Source organism: Rattus rattus, chromosome 2 (assembly GCF_011064425.1).
Source record: "Rattus rattus isolate New Zealand chromosome 2, Rrattus_CSIRO_v1, whole genome shotgun sequence".
In the NCBI taxonomy this organism is placed as follows: domain Eukaryota; kingdom Metazoa; phylum Chordata; class Mammalia; order Rodentia; family Muridae; genus Rattus; species Rattus rattus.
The window spans coordinates 174,127,005-174,147,004 of NC_046155.1; the positions used below are offsets into that span (position 1 = coordinate 174,127,005).

General features: G+C 47.6%; 1 protein-coding gene across 1 annotated transcript; it reads left to right on the top strand.

Annotated features, from left to right (window-relative positions):
- Positions 1-5,244: 5,244 nt before the first annotated feature.
- On the top strand, positions 5,245-17,490 carry Mzf1 (myeloid zinc finger 1). Its single transcript, XM_032894424.1, has 6 exons — positions 5,245-5,442; positions 6,681-7,119; positions 7,488-7,671; positions 8,073-8,143; positions 8,262-8,382; positions 15,130-17,490. Exons 2-6 carry the CDS (start codon positions 6,721-6,723, stop codon positions 16,560-16,562), a joined length of 2,208 nt encoding a protein of 735 aa, XP_032750315.1. The 5' UTR covers positions 5,245-5,442; positions 6,681-6,720; the 3' UTR covers positions 16,563-17,490.
- Positions 17,491-20,000: the final 2,510 nt, after the last annotated feature.

Here is a 20,000-nt window from a genome sequence, read left to right on the forward strand (position 1 = left end):
TGCCTCTGGATAGAGAGGAGACGTGTCCCTCAAGCAAACAGTGGTTTATAAAGATAAAAGGACAAACCTTATTAAGTTGCAGTGCTTAATTTTTTTTAAGATTTCCTTTTTTTAATTTATGTGAGTACTGAGTACACTGTAGCTGTCTTCAGACACCAGAAGAGATTATAAGATCCCATTACAGATTGTTGTGAGCTACCATGTGGTTGCTGGGAATTGAATTCAAGACCTATGGAAGAGCAGTCAGCGATTGTTTCCTCTGAGCCATCTGTCCAGCCCCAAAGTGCCTGTCCAGGGCCACCCGGCCTGCTATGCCTTTCTTTGCCTGAGCTAGTTGTTTTCCATATCATGAGACCTTGTTTCCAAGTAGCATACGTGGGGGTTACCACCAGCCAAGAATACTGGAGACTTCCTGGTAGCCTGCTTCTGCACAAGAATGAGTTTCACTCTATTGTTAGTTAGAGACTTTAGGAAATTGAAACTTATTGTAGATAAGAAGTTTTTGGAAAATCAAAACTTACACCATTGGTTTCTGATGTGACGTATGTTTATCGTTTCCCTGACTACCAGTTTGTGTTGTGTGATTTTTCTGCTTATAAGCAAGTGCTTTTTGCTTGATTAAATGAGACTTGATCAGAATACTGTCTTATCTCCATTTCTCACGACTCTTGTCCCATCCAACCACTCCCCTCTCCAGGGTCTCCGTCGATGTTCCTGAGGGCCGGGACAAGCACCTAATTTTAATTAGTCATGTTAATTAGGTAAGACAAAGGGGGCTTTATTGATTGGTGGATTTCAATACTTTGATAGCTAAACTCTATAAACCTCAGGAGGAGGAAGTGGCCAACTAAGGAGAACAGACCTTGATGGCTAGCTTTCAGGATGTAATGGAACAGTTTTTATCTAAGCAGAAGGAAATGGGGAGAAGGGCAAGGCCCAACAGAGCCATTATTTGTCATGTTTGGGTTGGCTAGAATCCCTTCACTTCTGACCTGTGTGGAAACTTACACGTATGTGGTACTTATAAACATAAATAGGCAGGATGAAATCCCAGCAACCACATGGTGGCTCACAACCATCTGTAATGGTAGTGTACTAAATAATCTTAAAAAAAAAAAAAAAAAAAAGGCACACACACACATATAGATCAACCACACACACACAAGTTCTTATTTTTTAAAATGCAGCCAAGAATGATGGTAAATGGCTTAATTCAAGCACTGGGAAAGCAGAGAGGCAGGTGGATCAATGTAACTTTGCAACTAGATTTGTCCAAGTTCAAGGCCAAGCAGAGCTACATATTGATATTCTGTTTCGGGGGAGGGGGGTACCAGAAAAGAAGTATGTTGAAAGTTGTGGATAACTTAGTGGCTGCAAAATTGTGAAATACACTAACCCCATCAAAGACAGTCCAAGCAAGCCTGTTGTGTGTGACTAATCCTAGCACCTGGGAGGCAGAGGCAGACAGATCTCTGTGAATTTGAAGCCAGCCTGACTGGTCTACATAGTGAGTTCCAGGATAGCCAGGGCTGCATAGTGAGACTGTGGGGGGGGTAAAAAGAGAAAGAGAGAGAGAGAGAGAGAGAGAGAGAGAGAGAGAGAGAGAGAGAGAGAGATTGATTTTCAAATTTTCACTGGGACAGTAGGAAAAATGTTTTGAGAGACATCACCCATCCCTGGCTCAAAAGTGTGAAAAGGTAAACCTTTCCTTTTGAGAAGGGAACTCGCTAGTTGAACAGAACCAGCAGCTAGGAAAATGTGTCCCCAGTCCTCAGGTCAGATTCGGCTCAGAGGTTGCTGCAACCACAGTCTAAGAGGGTCAAGGCACTGACTGGTTTTGCAAACAGGCAGGCTGTAAATCATAAAGACTCACAGCCAGATTTCCAAGGCTGGCTTGGGAATCCAGGCAATGTATAGTGGAGTCAGAGTCCCTATATGCAGCAACCCTTGAGAGACTTGCAGGCTTTTTAATGCTGGAATCTGGACCCTGGGGCTGAAAAGATGGCTCAGAAATTAAGCATCATTATTGCTCTCATAGAGGACTACTATCCACAACTTCAGTTCCAAGGGATTAGACTTTTGCTGTTCTCCTCTGACCTCTTAAGGCCCCAGGCACTGCAGGTTGTACATACATACCTTCAGGCAAAACTCTCATGCACATTAAATAAAAGCATCTAAAGACAAAAAAAAAACAAAGAAAAAACAATTGGGACCATAAATATTGTTTAAAAGAAAGAAAAGAAGCCAGAACTCAAGGCTTCTTTTAATAGGAAATAGTCTGTTGTATTGGCCATCCTTTGCATCCAAAGGCTAGAGCCCCAAATGTTATAGAGTTAAGGCTTTTATGCATTTTTTTCTCATATATGTCTACATACATTTTGATTGAATGTTTGAAACTACTAGGCAGTAATGGCTAGAATGAGAAGAGAAGGGAAAGAGAGGATCTACAGGAGAGATGCAGTGAGTTCGCATGCCCTGATAGGATGTCCTGTTATACTGATCTGAAGAAAAGAGAGACACTGCAGGATGAATTAAGGCTTTTCAAGAAGCAGGGGTTCGGCCTCTCAAGGACTAGACGATGCTAGCTTCCTAGAAGCTCTTTTCATTGTTACACTAAAGGCACTTTTAGCAATTTCCACATATCAAAACCTCTTATCTGAAGTCCAGCTTGTCTTGAAAAACCCATCACCTAAGCAATTCTCAACCATAAGAGACTTCCTGATTTGCCAGGGCAAATAACTTAGTCTCCAGACTAAGTTATGCAAAGGCTCTGAGTATCCTTCAAAAGAGCCCCATAAAATCTCAGATAACAATCACTGGCAAAAGGTCACTTCGAAGCTTAGGTGCCATCACTCCGGAATCCAGTCCAGATAAAACAGTCCTGCTAAGCTTCTGCTACAGGAGGGCACTGACCAACCTACACTTATGAACACTAAACAGGCCACAATGCTGTTTTGCAGTTTTCTTCCTCTTAGTCTTTGGGAGACACCTCCTCCTCTTCCACCCACAAGGGGGCAGGGTGTGATGACCTAAGGGAGAAGACCCCAAGATGTTGAAGAAGGCAGGAATGTAACACATGGTATGCCTGTGGAGAAAAGACACAGACAATAATCAGAGCCAGCATGAGAAAGAGGTCACCCGAGGTACATACAGTAAGGCCCTAGGGGCTGCCCAGGATCCACTAAAGCTCCATCAAACCACTGTAGCTTGCTGGACCTGATGTGACAAGATTTATTGTTTTTATAGTGGGGTTCCAGCTTCATGCTGGTTCACTGATCCAGTGCTTTCTCCTATTCTTTCTTTTCTGGTATTAATATTCACCACCCAACAACTGGGAGGTAAAAGCAAAAGGATCAGGTGTTCAAGCTCATCAACTGTACAGTGAACGGGAGGCCTAAGTAGGCTACTCAGGACACTATCAAAAACCAAAACACTGGGCACAGTGGCCATGGCACAAGCCCTTGGGAGGCAAGAGCAGGGGGATCTTTAAGTATGGGGTTACTCTGTTTACACGGAGTACCAGGACGACATAGTGAAATCTTGTCTAAAATAAGTAATTTTTAGATTAGAACCACAGCTATCAAGGTTGTGTCAAAAATTTGTGTGTTGCAGGATATATGATCACACTGTGAACCCCGAAATTGTGCTATTTGCTGGGGGGGGACTGTCTTTAGTTGTGATGTGGTACAGCCTTAGCACACACCTTTAATCCAAGAGCTTTCTGCTTGAATACTATAAACAGGATTAAATAATGTCAACCATAGATCAAGAAGCAGAACAAGAAACCAGTTGACAGAAACAGAACATAGGCATATTAAGAAAAAAAAACACAGAGAGTAAGAGGGAGCCTGGAGGACAGATAGACATTCAGAAAGTAGAAGGAGGGGACACTCAGTTTGAAGGTTTCTTGGGACACCGAGAAATAAGCATTGGTGGTAAGACTTCAGCTGAGAAAGAAGGTCACCTGGGTGCTTTTTCTGCCTCTCTGAGCTAGCAGGTTTTCATTCCAACATCTGGCTTCTAAGTCTTCATTGGTAAAATCAAACAATTGAGATTTTGTTTAAAAAACAACAACAACAAGCATATATGTCTCAAGGAAAACAGAAAAGTAGCAAAGGTAGTTCCAGGAAGATGCAACAGATGAACCTGAAATAAAACAAAAGGTTGGATGTAGGGATACAGAACTATTTAGCTACCTTCCAGGTGATGTGCTGGGCAGAACTCATTTGTAACCTGTCAGCTTCTTGTAAATCATTTTCTACCAGAATAGTGTTATGACTTCAATCCCAGCTAAAGAAGTGGGGAAACTGCTATGTTTACGTAATCAAAATTGTCTGGTAAATGATGCTAGGAAACTATAGGACTTCCAGTCCTCTTTCTGGTGTATTGTCATTGTGTGTGTGTGTGTGTGTGTGTGTGTGTGTGTGTGTGTGTGTGTGTGTGTTTCTCTGAAAATGTCTCCCCTACACGCATATCTAATCCTTTTTGTTGCCATCTTTCAGTCTTTGAAACCTATCAGTCCTTCTTACGGTCTTACGGCCTCTATTAACATCTTTAGTGTATCTCTATTTTCTACTGACTTAACCTTTGTACTGGATTTTCGATGTCTCACTTTCCTAATCCCAACCCCTTTCTGTTTCTCTCTTCCTCCTCTCGTTAAATTTTCTGCCATGATTCGGGTCCTAACTCTGATTCTAATGGATGAAACCCCTCCCCGCTCCGCTTTCATTCACACCTATATCTCTCTGAGTTCACTTATATTCACTGTCTCTCCTCGCACCCAGTCTCCGCCCTTAAATTTTTCGCGTCCTTCTCCTCTTTCTTCCCCGACTCTGAATGCGGGTGTTTCTGCCTTCCTGTATAGACAGCTAGTATTTGTTTCCCTGTCCCCTCCCCTTGGCCTCGCCAAAGAACCGGACCTTTCCTAAACCAAGTAGTCCCGTCGTTACCTAGGATACCACCATGTCTGGTCCCCTGGTTACCATGGACACTCGCTCACTCCTACCCACCCCACAGAAATACAAGCGATCCGGTGATGCTGCGTTTGCGCGCACACACAGCACCCTCCCGACTACGACGCCCAGAGAGCATTTCGTTAAACCTTTCTCTCGGTTCAGAAGCTAGCCCAGCGGACGCGCCTCCCGAACCGTGGTTGCCATGGAGACGGAGAGGCTGACGGCGTCCGAGTGAGAGCGGTGATTGGTGCAGAACCCTGCAAATCCTGGGAAGGCCTGTAGAGAACTGACCGAGAAAAAAAAAAAAATGTGGTGGGGGGCATGCGCGGTGTGGAAGGCGGTGCTACCATCCGTTGCCCCCCGAGAGGATTGTGCACGTCGACGGGGCCCTGACGCCTGGATTCGAGACGGGGAGTGTGGGAAGAGACGGCCAGGAGTGCGACCTGATTATTGCGACCAGCGCAATCCCCTGGGGACGGGAAGAAGGGTAGAAACGGAGGCGGGGGTCGGGGGGGAAGGGCAGAAGGGCTTAGAACTGCGCGCAGAGCAGTCTGGGAGATGTAGTCTGGTGTGGAGCAAGCGAACGGGAGTGCTCACGTTCACGAACGCATAGCCTCCCTCGGAGCACTGAAGAAAGGCTGGGAGTCCCTTCACCGTTAGGCCTTGGGAGGGGACTGGGTAGAGTGGACTCTGGGATTTCGTCTGTCCAACTAGATCTGGAGCGCCGGCAGGGATCCAGGAACTCCTACAAACTGGCCCTGTGCTGTCACACTAAGCAAGCTGATCGCCAGCGTTGCCATGGCGACCGGACTCATTGGCACCCTAAAGCGGTGATGCTCGCTTAGAGTTCTGGGAAATGTATTTCCGGAACCTCCGCTACTTGCTTAGTGGCTGTTCCCAAGTTCCTCTCAGGGTTTTGAGTTGACTTAGTACACTAAGGGAGCAGCGGTGTAACCCACAGAAATCAAGCTCCGTCCCAATAAAATAAATTTAGATTTTCACAAAGTCCCAGTTACAGAAAGTGTCATGGGAGAAGTCAGTCTTATCTGCAGGTGAGGAAACTATGGTTCACCTAGGCACAGCAAAAGTAGTATCCTTGCAGACTGTTTGGTCCAGTGATTTGGAAGCCTTTGAGGGTCCCCAGAAGTGCCCCAGTCACCTCCCAACCCCAACTAAATTAGAGAGCTGAAGATTTGTATCGCTGTTACATGTAATGAGTTAGCTTCTGGTATTAGAGATATATGGAAAGGTGTCTGAGAAGAGGTGAAATGGGGGACCCGGTGGAGTAGGACTGTCCCCTTGATACCACATTGGGATGGGAATGTTCGGGCCTGAGAGAGGGGCCAAGTCCAAGACTGGGTAGAAAACATTAAGGTTCAGTTATTGGGAGTCCGGGAGGAGGCAGCAATGGTACTGATGTCCGAATGCAAGTAGAGAGGCAGCTGCTGCTATAGAAAATAGGATTTAAGGAAGAGAAATATTTCTAAGCTTAAGCAACAGCCTGTATTTAGAACAGAGTAAGCTACCAGACCTGACTGAAATGAGGTCTACAAAGCACGTGGCTCATATAGAGTTCCAAAGGGACTCTGGGGAGTGCCTGTTCCCTCAGATGTCCTCCTCATGGAGAAGGTCTCAGGATCACAACAGCGTGTGGTAGGCACTCGGTAAACATTCACTGCGCCTGGCTGTCCTTACTTCACACGCCTCATACTATTCCTTCCCTAGGGACAGACACTGGCCTCAAAGACCTGATCTGGTTCTCCTGATGAGACCCACTGTGCCAGGCTCCTCAGGCCGTGCACCCCCAGAAAATGAGCCTGCTGTGGTGAAGCTGGAGGACTCTGACAACTACGATGAGAGAGAAGATACACTGTGGGACCCAGGCCCTGAGGCTGCACGTCTACGCTTCCGGTGCTTTCGGTATGAGGAGGCAATAGGTCCTCAGGAAGCCCTGGCTCAGCTCCGAGAACTGTGTCACCAGTGGCTACGTCCAGAGGTACATTCCAAGGAACAGATCCTGGAACTCTTGGTGCTGGAGCAGTTCCTAGGTGCATTGCCTTCTGAGATCCAGGCCCGTGTGCAAGAGCAGTGGCCAGGCAGCCCTGAAGAGGCTGCTGCCTTGGTTGACAGACTTCGATGGGAGCTTGATGGACCTCGGAAATGGGTGAGTCGGTAGCTGAATAGAAGGTCAGGGCTGGAGCATTGTCACGTTTTACCTCACTCTAAGAGTGCCATGCCTAGCCAGACATGTTCCTTGGTCATACAGAAGTGTCTACTTATAATGGATCCTTTGTGAAGCTGCTCAGGACAAGAGCCCATAGCTATATTACCTGTCATCCCAAAACTAGATGAAACACAATGGGTACCATGCAACCCCCGGTACCAGCAAATAGTCCCTTTGCTCAGGGTCAAAAGAGGGGAATGGGAGGTTTAGGAATTTGGAGGACCTAATCAGTCTGCTTTGGAGTTGGTGCCCATAGAGCATGGGTTGTGCCCAGCCCCACTCTCTCCCTGGTCTGTGCATCTCCCTAGGTCACAGTCCAGGTACAGGGCAAGGAGGTCCTATCAGAGAAGATGGAACCTTCCAGCTTCCAGCCTAGACCTCAAGTCAAGCTTCAGACTCCAGAGGCTGGGTCTGAGACTACCCCAGGGGCCACGCAGGAATTGCCGCTGGACCTACAAATGAAAGAAGAGACAGAGTTGATGGAGAATCCAGGTGAGAGCAGGCAAAGTGGGCAGGCCCTAAAGCCTAGCTGAGCAGAGATACTCCACTCCACTGAGCCAGGCCCCCGCTACATGATAACAGTTCCAGTGTACCTCTGGTCTTTCTCTCACCTCCAGTCCAACCAGAACAGACACTGTCCCTGACCACCACGGCCCCATTTCCAAGCATCATGGGACAAGCTGACCCACAGAGATACAGATGCAGGAACCAGTGCTTCCAGAAAACCCTATTTGACACCATTCCCACTGGGCCCTCAGCTGCCCTACCTTGTCCTTCCCAGCTTCGAGATCGTGCCTATGTCTCCCTCACGTCTGGAACCTAGCTAGCACCTAGCACCACTAAGAAAGGTGGAAACTTTCTTGAGCTGCCTGACCCCACTTTTTCTCCCCCAGAGCTCCTGGACTCTGAGCCTCTTTCTGCTGCTCAAGAGGCTGCAGCCACTCTCCTACCTAAGGTGGCCCAGGTGAGATCTATACAGACTGTAAGCGACCCTCTGCCCTGTGAGTCTATAATGGGTGAGTGTCAGATAGGTCCTCTGAAGCCAACCAGACACAGTCCAACACTGACCACTGTGGTTTCAGGGCCATGGGATAGCACTGGACCAGACCTCTCCTCACAGCGACACTGAACCTGATGTGCCCCCCTGGAGCGAGGACCCTATGCCCCTGTGGCATGAGGAAGTAGAAGGCATCTTGTCGCCAGGTTAGTGAAATGGACATGGTGGGACTGAGCCCTCCTCGTGATCTGCTACATCCATGAGACCTTTGTCCCTACTCAAGACAGCGCGGTCGCTGCAGTGCCTCCTTTAGCCCTCTCTGCCACTGAGCCCCTGGCTCTTTCTGACTTTGCCTTGAATCATAATACCTTCTTGAAAACAACCTCTCCCAGCCATAACATTCTACATGGCCTCCACACTGTGGTGTGCGTCTTGCCTGTTGGATAACAGAGTAGGCAAGTTTGGGACCTAACGAAGAGGGCTTATTAGTAGACAAGGCAAGAGTAGTTCTGACACAGTAACTACTAAGGACAGACCAAAACTCTGCCTAGTCACCTAGGCTCTCCTCTCTTTCTTCATTTACTTCCTTACCTGTAAATTCTGATACAGGAAGTAAAACTCTGAGAGGTTACAGATCTGAAACACATTTGTTTAGCCCTTATTAGATAGTTTCTTTTTCCATTATTGGAGCTCAGGGATTGTGCATGCTAGGTAAGCACACTCTCACTGAACTACACCCCCCAGCTTCCTTCCAGTGGATTACAGACAGAAACTCTACTATTGAGCAGTGCCTCCAACCATTCTGTGGTAGATTCTAAGCCTTTGTCCCGCCACCGAGCCATGTGTTAGCCCCTCCTGGAGTTTTACCACTGAGCTATAACCTCAATCCCAAAACTGTTCTGTTGGATTCATTTGCAGGATTTTTTTAATTGCTGCTGTTGATAGGCCCTCTCTATTTGGAATTCACGTATCTCACTAGTAGGAAATTGTCTTGAAATGTTTCTTGGAGCATGATGTGATTGGCCGAGGCTCTTGGGCTCTGGGATGGTCCTCTAATCTTATCACCCAGTTTTCCACCTTCTTTGTTGTGTGTGAGTTCCAGCATGTGGTGTGTGTCATAGCACACACATAGAGTTCAGATTACAAACTGCAGCAGTCAGTTTTCTTTCTCCATCATGTGGCACCTCAAGATCAAACTCAGGTCATCAGGCGTGGCAGAAAGATCATCCATCGTGAGCACCCGCTGCCTCAGAATTCACCCGTCCTGTGCCTGTGTTGCACAGGAACCACTTTGTCCTGCTTGGACCTGCTTCCCTCTTTATTCACAACTCCAGTCTCTCAGCTCTCTTGCAGGCACATTGACAGCACTGTTTCAGGCCTCCTGGCTGCTTCCTCCTCTTGGGCTGCTCTTGCTGTAGACAACCATAGCTCCTGCTTTCAAGCATCAATTCATCTTTGCCTCCATGATTCCTGGCACGCCCCTTGGCTACTTACCTCATCCTCCAGCTGGGCCTTCTGTGGCAGACGGAGTTTTGGGTATTGAGAGAGGGTCCTGTTTTGTTTTGAGATGGGGTCTACTGTATCCTAGGCTGGCTTAGAACTCAGTATATAGCTGAAATTGACCTTGAACAACTGATGCTCGTTCCTGCCTCTACTTACCAAGTGCTGGGATTACAGCAGTAGGATACCTCTCCTGTCTTATGCAGTGTTGGGGATAGAACTAAGGGCTTCATGCATGCCACAAGCATTTTACCAGCTGAGACACATCCCAAGCTGTATTAGTGATTTGGAGGTGGTAGTGATGGTGCAGTGTGTGTGTGTGTGTGTGTGTGTGTGTGTGTGTGTGTGTGTGTGTGTGTGTGTGTGTGTATCTGTGTAATGTTTACCAGGGATTGAACCCTAGACTTTTTCAAATGCTAAACATTCATTCTATTATTAGAGCTATACTCCCAGATATCCTTTTAGTACTTCATTATGATGCTACTTTAAATGTTAACACCATGTAAGGGACAGCATTGGCAGGCTAGTGGTAAGTGATTTCACTAAAGACACAAGATTTGATAGACTGTGGTACATCAGCAAGCAAGGCAGTAAAGAGAGCCTGTCTTCACAGAGCCATTCTACTAGCTGCTTCCGGTAGCAGTATGTCCCAGTGTGTACAGTCAACCAACATCTCAGTGTCCTGGAGTCCCTGCATTTGGGGTATATCCTGGCTAGCCACAGCCTAGACTAGAGGCAATAATGATTTGACTTATCCTGAGTCAGAATTGGCTCTGCAGGACCACCATCCTAAATCTACATCAGTACTTTGCTGCTAGGGCTTGTCCTACATAGCTAGCAGATAGTAGTCCTGCTCATATGAAACTAGCCTGACAGGAGGCAAAAGCAAGCTAGTTTCACAAAGTTACATGAGCTTAGAACAGTATCCATAGTTAATGCATTCACATGGTGGAATCTCCAAATGATATACCATGAGTACAACAGTACAGTGCCCCATCAGTGTCCAACAGTCAAGGTGACAAGTTCTGTCTGTGCCCTCCAGAAAGAATCTGTATGCAAAGGAGCAGACGCAATATAACCATACGCTGCATAACAGTGCGTTGGTCAGCCCAGACCACAAACAACAATTACCTTACGATATTGTCAAAGGTTCTACACACCTAGCACTTGGAAGGTGGAGGCAGGAGTTAGGCAGAAGCTAGAGGACTGCCATTTCTTCAAGGTTGGTTTACACTACAGTGTGAGATCCTCTCTCAAAAGTTAAGGCTGGCAAGATGGCTCAAGAAGAAAGAGCACTTGCTCCTAACAACTTGAGTTGTGTCTCTGGGACCCACATGGTGGAAGGAGAAAATCACTTCCCATGAGTTGCCTTCTGACCTCCACATATGCATCATATGGAATACACATGGCCATAAATACACATACACAGCAAAAATAATTATTTGAATGTAAAAACCAAAACCACTTGACAACACCTTTCTATAGAGTTTTCCCTTTAGTTAACAAACACATACCTCTACAGCCAGGTGCTCAGTAGCCTTTCATGAACACGGTCAACAAGTATAGGGTGCATAGTGAAGCACTGCTCTTTATTTTTTTAAAGATTTATTTATTTTATATGAGTACAATGAAGCTATCTTCAGACTCACCAGAAGAGGGCATCAGATCTCATTATAGATGGTTGTGAGCCACCGTGTGGTTGCTGGGAATTGAACTCAGGACCTCTGGAAGAGCAGTCAGTGCTCTTAACCACTGAGCCATCTCTCCAGCCTGAAGCACTGGCTCAAAAACACACAGCAAACCAGAAATGGTAGCACGGGATTATAGGCCTTTAACCCCAGCACTGGGCAGGCAAAAGCAAGCAGATTTCTGTGAATTTAAAGACAACGTAGTCTACATAACAGGTCCCAGACCAGCCAAGGCTCATAGTGAGACCTGTTGATTTATACCAAAAACAAAAAAGCAGAAAAATGAAAAGGTTTTTTTGGTTTTGTTGTTGTTGTTGTTGTTGTTGTTTTGTTGTTGTTGTTGTTTTTAATGGAGCTGGAGAGCTAGGACCTAGGTTTGACTCCCACCTCCCAAATGGTAGCTCAAAACTGTCCCAGAGAATCTGGCTGGCCATTGCAGACACTGCATACACACAGTACACAGACATACATACAGGCAAAACACCCATACATATATAAAATAAAAGCATTTAAAGATGAAAGATTTTTTGTTACTTGGTGTGTGTTTGAGTGTGCACAGTTTTTTTAGTTTGGTTTCTTTCTTTCTTTGTTGTTGTTTTTCTCTATGTATCCAGGGAGTCTTGATCCCACTTGTATCAAGCTGGTATCAAATTTATGTTAGTCTTTCGGCCTCAGACACCAAACATATCTGGGATTATAGGCATGTACCACTATGCACTGGCAAGAAAAGTTTAAAAGGAAGAAGGTGCTTAAGGGACTGGAGAGATTGCTCAGCAGATAAGAGAGCATACTTTTTTCAGAGGACCAAGGTTGGATTCCTAGCACCCAGCTCAGGCAACTCAAAAGGCCCTGTACATCTTGCTCCAGGGGCCCCGATTCTCTCTTCTGAGCTCTGACTTCACTGCATTCACATGCACATAGACATATACTTATGTGGAGACGTGGTGGTACACACTTTAATTCCAGTATATGGAGGACTGAAGAGCTCTGTGAATTCAAGGCCAGCATTGTCTAAATAATGAGTTTCAGGCAAGCCAGGGCTATAAAGACCGTGTCTCAAAATAAAAATAGTGTTTTCAAATTAACAACCCTGGGGCTGGAAAAAATGAATGCCTCACAACCATCTTAACTCCAGTTCCACCCTTTCTGGCCCCCTCTGGCTCCAGGTATGCACATGATGTACAGACATACATGAAGGCAAAACACCCATACATACAAAATAAGCTTAAAAATATATATTTTGGGGTTGGGGATTTAGCTCAGTGGTAGAGCCCTTGCCTAGGAAGCGCAAGGCCCTGGGTTCGGTCCCCAGCTCCGAAAAAAAAAAAATCAAGAAAAAAAATATATATATATATATTTTAATGAACAGGCCAGGCATAGTGACACACACCTTTAGTCCCAGCACTTGAGAGGCAGAGAGGCACTGGGGAGATTCGAGGCCATTCATCTGCATAGTGAGTTCCAAGACAGCCAAGGATGCATAGTGAGACTCTGTCTCAAAAAGAGGGGGGGGGAGAATATGAATGAACCTTGTTTGGTGAGATGGTTCACCAGAATCCCCGTGGTGAAAGGAAAAGACTCAGTCCTCCAGGTTGTCCTCTGACCTCCACATGTGCCCTGTAGGATAAACACGTGCGCACGCGCGCACACACACACACACACACACACACACACACACACACACACACACACAAACTATTATAAGTTTTTTTAAAAGATTTATTTATTTTATTTATATGAGTACACTGTAGCTATCTCCAAACACCACAAGAACAGGGCATCAGATCCCATTACAGATGGTTGTGAGCCACCATGTGGTTTCTAGGAATTGAACTCAGGACCTCTGGAAGAGCAGCCAGTGCTCTTAACCACTGAGCCATCTCTCCAGCCCCAGATGATAAGTTTTAAATATATATTTTAAGAAAAAATGGGGGGAGAGGGTGCTCAATGGCTAAGATTGCTTCCTGCTTTTCAAACCCACATCAGGAAGTTCACAAGATCCTGTAACTCCAGTTCCAGGGGATCTGATGCCCTCTGACCTCCTAGGGCATCTGCATACACATGGTTACACAAACTCATGCAGTCATATGTACTTACACATAATATATTTATATATAAAAAAATTCTCATGGATGCCCAAATGTCCTTATTCTGTTGCTGTTTTCGTGCCATGTGCTTGGCAAACAGCAGGGGTCAGCACAGGACTTCAGACAGCTCTGTAGACTCCTAGCTCACTGCCGTCACTCCTTTGTCAAGAGTTCCTTTGGATTGCTCCTCATTAAGTACTGGAAAACCCTGTTCACAGGTCATTAACACGAGGAGCACAACTACTAGATAGGAATACTTGGTATAGGGATACGTGGAATTCCTGGGACAGTGTGGAACACTGCCGTTTGAATTTTTGTGAGGTCGTTTTGGTTTTCATTTTGAAGGTGGTATTTTATATAACACAGCTGGCCTTGAACTTGATTTGTTGAGAACCTTGAACTTCTACCTCTATCCCTCAGAGTCTGGGATTGGAAATACTTACCACCAATGCTCTGTGCATTGATTCAGTTTCCCAACCCAACATGTGTTGTACCAGCAATGCATACAGACACTTAGATTAGGGAAACAAGGCTAGAGAGATGGCTCAGCAGTTAAGAGCACACTGGCTTCTCTTGCAGTTCCTAGCACCCACATGTCAGCATACAACCAAGTATAACTCCACAGTCAGGAGATCCAGCCTCCTCCTCTGGCCTCCTCAGGCACCGAAGCCACCTGGTCACACACAGTATGCAGACATACATGCAGCCAAAAACACCTATATATGGGGGGGAAAGGATGTGGCTCAGTGGTAGAATATTTGCCTAGCACCTGGGACCTCATGCTGAGAATCAGAAACAATATGTCAATTCATCCCTACTGTGAATTTTTCTAAGCAATGACTACCATATTCTATGGAATTTAAACAATTAGTTACATTTTTTTCATGTTCACATCCTTCCACAGTGTGGCAGTCAGGCCACTGTTGGTTTATGGGAGCTCTGTAGTAAATTAATTAGCCCTCCATCTCTGGAGAGCTTGGCTTTGGATTCTGGTTCCTTTGCTGTACTCTAATTCATCTTACTTCCCTTTGATGCTTCCTGGATTCTGTCACCCATTTTGTCTCCATCCCCAGTGACCTTGGTGGACACTTCATCCCTCCAGTATCCTCTTACACAAACTCACCCTGTAGTCCATTATGCTTGAGGCTGGCACCTTGAAGGCTCACTCTGTAGCAAGGACATACTTCTACATAGACAACTCCCATGTCAATTACATGTATGCCATGTTCATCTCATCTCTAACCCCCAAGCCTTCATGGAATCTCCTTGCCTGGGTCATCTTAAGTGTGACAAGTCCAAACCCACAACTAAAAAACTGCATTATTTTAATGCTACCTGTTAATGTCACATCTGGCTTTTATTGAATCTACATTTTCTCTGCATTTTCCAAGACCCTCATTGGCCACCTAAACTGGGTCCTACTGTCACACCAGAATTCTTCCAAAAAGAGTTCCCCACCCCTACGACTTAAGTCAAATCAGGAAAGCCTTTATACACCTCAGTGTTTTCCTCGGGGCTCTGCCCATCTCAGGGAAACCTGTTCAGATAGAACTGCTACTATTACCTCCTTTCTGCCTCACCAGCCAGTTCCAAGCCTATATATAGTTCAGTCTCCCAGAACTCCATGGGTTAGCGCTGAAAGCCAGAGTCTCATAAAAGAATGGGTCCCGTTGTGCAGGGTTCACGCTGCAGATGGACAGCATCACAGCAGAGCCAGATACGGTGAGCCCCCACCTCCATGTCCCCTGGGATCTGGACATGGCTAGCCTCTCTGGACAGATGCAGTCCCCTACCAGAGAAGGTGGCTTTGCCCATGCCCTCGTACTCCCCAGCGATCCAGGAAGTGAACAGGACCCTGCCTGTGAGGATCCCTTCCCCAGTGTGGGCCCAGCACTGGTGGCGACTCGCTGGCATGCCCCAAGGGACCAGAGCCAGGGCCACCCTAGCACAGGGACTGAAGTGATGCGAGGCGGCCGCTGCGACGTGTGTGGCAAGGTATTCAGCCAGCGAAGCAATCTGCTGCGGCACCAGAAGATCCACACAGGCGAGAGACCGTTCGTGTGTGGCGAGTGTGGCCGAAGTTTCAGCCGCAGCTCTCACCTGCTGCGCCACCAGCTCACGCATACTGAGGAACGGCCTTTCGTGTGCCGCGACTGTGGCCAAGGCTTCGTGCGCAGCGCCCGCCTGGAGGAGCATCGGCGCGTGCACACGGGCGAGCAGCCGTTCCGCTGCGCAGAGTGCGGCCAGAGCTTTCGGCAGCGCTCCAACCTACTGCAGCACCAGCGCATCCACGGTGACCCGCCAGGTCCGGCGCCGCCCGTCCGGTCCCTCGCTGGAGTGCCCGAGCCTCCGGGCCCCTTCCCTTGCAGCGAGTGCTGCGAGAGCTTCCCACGACGCGCAGTACTGCTAGAGCACCAAGCGGTGCACACCGGAGACAAGTCCTTCGGATGCGTGGAGTGCGGCGAGCGCTTCGGCCGCCGCTCGGTGCTGCTGCAGCATCGGCGCGTGCATAGCGGCGAACGACCTTTCGCATGTGCCGAGTGCGGTCAAAGCTTCCGGCAGCGCTCCAACCTCACCCAGCACCGGCGCATCCACACCGGCGAGCGGCCCTTCGCCTGCACCGAATGTGGCAAGGCCTTCCGCCAGCGGCCCACTCTCACGCAGCACCTGCGTGTGCACACCGGTGAGAAGCCCTTCGCCTGCCCCGAGTGCGGCCAGCGCTTCAGCCAGCGACTCAAGCTCACGCGCCACCAAAGGACCCATACGGGCGAGAAGCCCTACCGCTGCAGTGAGTGCGGCCTCGGTTTCACGCAGGTGTCTCGGCTCACCGAGCACCAGCGCATCCACACAGGTGAGCGGCCTTTCGCCTGTCCCGAATGTGGCCAGAGCTTCCGGCAGCACGCCAACCTCATCCAGCACCGGCGCATCCATACAGGCGAGCGGCCCTACGCCTGTCCCGAGTGTGGCAAGGCCTTCCGCCAGCGGCCCACGCTCACGCAGCACCTGCGCACCCACCGGCGCGAAAAGCCCTTCGCCTGCCAGGACTGTGGCCGCCGCTTTCACCAGAGCACCAAGCTCATCCAACATCAACGCATCCACAGCACTGAGTAGCTGTACAGCACTGAGTAGGTCAAAACACCTCATTAGGTTGTTGTGAGGCTGCCATCTTCCAACAGACCCAAGTAGAGCCTTCAGTAGGTGCTCAATAAATAGATGATGCTTCCCCAACCTTACCGCAGTTTCCATGCTGGTACAAGCTCTGCACACACGGCTGCCGGGGGGAGGCTACACACCTCCTTCCACAGTAGCACTACCACACAATACTTCTGGCTTACGCAGAGGGGATGCCCAGCCTCAGATGGGGCAGAGCAGCCACATTCACAAAGAAGGAAAGGGTTCTTTACGTCTGCTATGGGTCTAGTCAAGAGAGAGGTCTACCAATATGTCACTGGTGGGTGACTGAAAAGGGTAGTCCAGCTGGGTGAGGTAGTACACACATTTAGCCCTAGCATTCAGGAGGCTGAGACAGGATTGCATTGAGTTTGAGTTCAGTATGGACAACACCAAAAGCACACATTGAGGTGGCACACACGTGTGATCCCAACACTTGGGGACAGAAAGATAATTGCCAAAAGTTCAACAGATAAGTCCATGTAACAAGTTCCTGGATGGCCAGAGTTGCATGGTGAGAACCTATCAAACAAACAAACAAACAAAAAACCAACAACAGAAACAGAAAATACAAACGTGGTGGTGTGATGGCACAAGATTTGTAACCATTCCAGCTATTCAGGAGGCTGAGGTGGGTGAACTGCTATTTCAACGCCTGCTTGGGGCGGGGCCTTTGCAGTGGGATAGTTCAGAGGTAACACTGCTTGTCATGAAGCCTGATGACCTGCGTTTGAACCCTGGAACCCACATGTTGGAAGGAGACAACCAATTCCTGAAAGTTGTCCTCTGACCTCCACAATCTGTGTTTCCTGGGTTGTTTGCACATGCACATACACAAGTAAATAAATGGGAAAAAAACTTTAAAAGGTGCCAGAGTCAGAAAGTTTATTGATAGGCTAGTATTCACCAGGCCATGGGTGTGCTCCCCCCACCTCCCGCCCCCATTAGGTTTTGAGGCCTATTTTTATGAGTTAGAAAGAAAAAACAAGTCAGGAAAACTAGAAATCGTGGTTGCTGCTGAGAGGAGAGAGATGAACAGTAAAGAGAGGAAGAGTAAGAACTATGCCATTTGAGTCAGGGTCCCCAGAAAGCAAGCAGGTTCAGCAATGGGTGTCAGCAATCAGCCGAATGGGAGCTGAGGGCTGGAATTATCATCAAAGAGAGTGAGACTGTCCATAATACCAGGGCAAGAACAAAGATAGGACTTTTGAAGGTATCCAAAGCTTTTTGAGGTAGAACTCAGAAAAGTGATCGGGCTTAGCAGTGAAGATCTGTAAGCAACTTCCCAGTGCGTAAACGTGTACTGTGAAGGAGATGGAACTTAGGAGCAGCCATTTGGGAGCTTTGATCATTGAGCATCCTGTCCCAAAGTGAAAAATCCTGAGGAAGAACCTTTAGGGCTTTTTCTCCAGGGAGCTCAAAGGCCTGGTTCAGGGTGGCATAGAATTCTATTAGAAAGGCCTTAGCTGCCAGGTAGAGATTGCTGTGCCCTGGTGGCATCCTTCCCACACCCCGTGGCACCTTGTCTCTCAGAACAGGAGGTTTGAAGGCCTCTGCCCTATGGTGAAGCCCAGAGAGACAAGTCTAGAGCTCAGAGACAGGAATTTAATTGGTATCTCAGCCTTTTTCAGGAGACAGGCTCTCATGGTGTCTTCCCTTGACACTACAACCACATTCCAGAGCCTTGGGAGGGCATGGGCCTCCAGAGGATTGCCTACTTCTCAAGCCATCCATCTTGCTTTAAGCCAATTCCCATGACAGTGCTTCCCTGTGCCCAAACCCACTGCCCAGTCACTTTCATCCTAGCAGCACCCTGTCCCCAACCCCTCAAGCTATCACAAGCAGGCAAAGCTTTCCTCCTGCCTGTGGGAGCATGGAGGAGTGAACATAGGAGGTGGCCATGATACAAAATGGGAGGTTTAACCTAGAAGTTCAGACATATCAAGCTTTTCCTACCCCCATGGGTTTGCAGCCAACAGGTACTAAGAAAGGATGTGTGAAACTCCCAAATTATAGAACACAGGCTGCAGGCCCAGGACCAGTTGCTCTATACTATAGAATTTGTTCCCTGCATTCCACTCACAGGCTCCTTCGACATGACTCTGTTCACAGCTCTACAAGGGTCTCCTTCAGAGAAGTCTTCAGAAGGAGTGCATTCAGCAGGAAGTCACAGGAAATAGAGCTGACAACAGTTGACGTGACCCTGAACACTTCAGGCTTGGTGCCCCGTGACATTTGCCTCCTTTGCAATAGCCATTTTCCTTTCCATCTCACTGGCTATGACTTTGACACAGTTGTTCCCCTCTTCCCGAGGGGTACTGGGGTGCAAGTAGTCAAAGGAGCCCAATGTAACATGACTCAGCTTGGGCCCTAAGCCACAGTTAAGGCCTTTCTCTGGGTAGCTGTGTCAGATTGGCTCTGGCCTTGGCATCTCCAGGATTCCATTTTAAGGGCAGTGTGTCTAAGCTACTTTTGTGCGGATAGTTTTACTTGTTCTCACTACTTCATCGTGACACTCCAAACATGGACCTAGCTTCAAGGTTAAGTAGACAAGCCAAACCAAGTTACAGAGAGGCTGATCCTGTGCAGAACAAGTGGGTCCCCGATCCCTATGATACTCTCTTGTTTCCTCCGACTGTCAGCTGTGAGAGGACAGAGACACAGCTCCATGAGGCAACCCCTAGCAACCTGTGGAATACCCCTAATCTTAAAAGATCTGGACTCAGGACAAACTGAGATTCGTGGCTCCAGTGCAGAAAAGAATTTCAACCCTGGCTAGTAAAAAGCAAAGTATGGATATTTTAATATAAGCACTAAGCATGAGAGAAGTGCTCAGAAAGAGACAACATATAATCAAGTATGGTTATTATGTCTTCAGAGGGAGAATGAGGGAAGGTAGTACATATAGGACCCTCAAGAGATAATAACCTCAATAGTATTAGCATTCACTATGATACTTTTGGTGGCTCTCAAGTTACATTCCAAATGGTTGCTAAGAAACCTTTTTCCTTTCCTCTTTGAAAAGGTTAGAAGGTAGCTCTAGGTCCACAGCTGAGAGGGGAGAAAATCCTTGAAGCAGTTGTTAATTGTACTGGCATTCCTACTTCTCTAAGGGAAAAATCAGCTTCAACCAGGCCCCAGAGTCAGAGGCTCTATTCCTTCCTTAAGTCCCCATAATTTTCAGTGTTGATCTCTCCTGCCTCACGGACTGCCAAAGATCCTGAGCCAAGATAAGAAGAATTTAGAATCTAATCCGAAGGGTAGTGAAAGAACACAGGCAGGCGAGTGCTACCCCAGTCAGCAGAACTACAGGACCAGAAAGATTAGCCGAGCCCCATGTAGCCACAGCCATGGGACTTTGGAAGGATCAAAAATGGA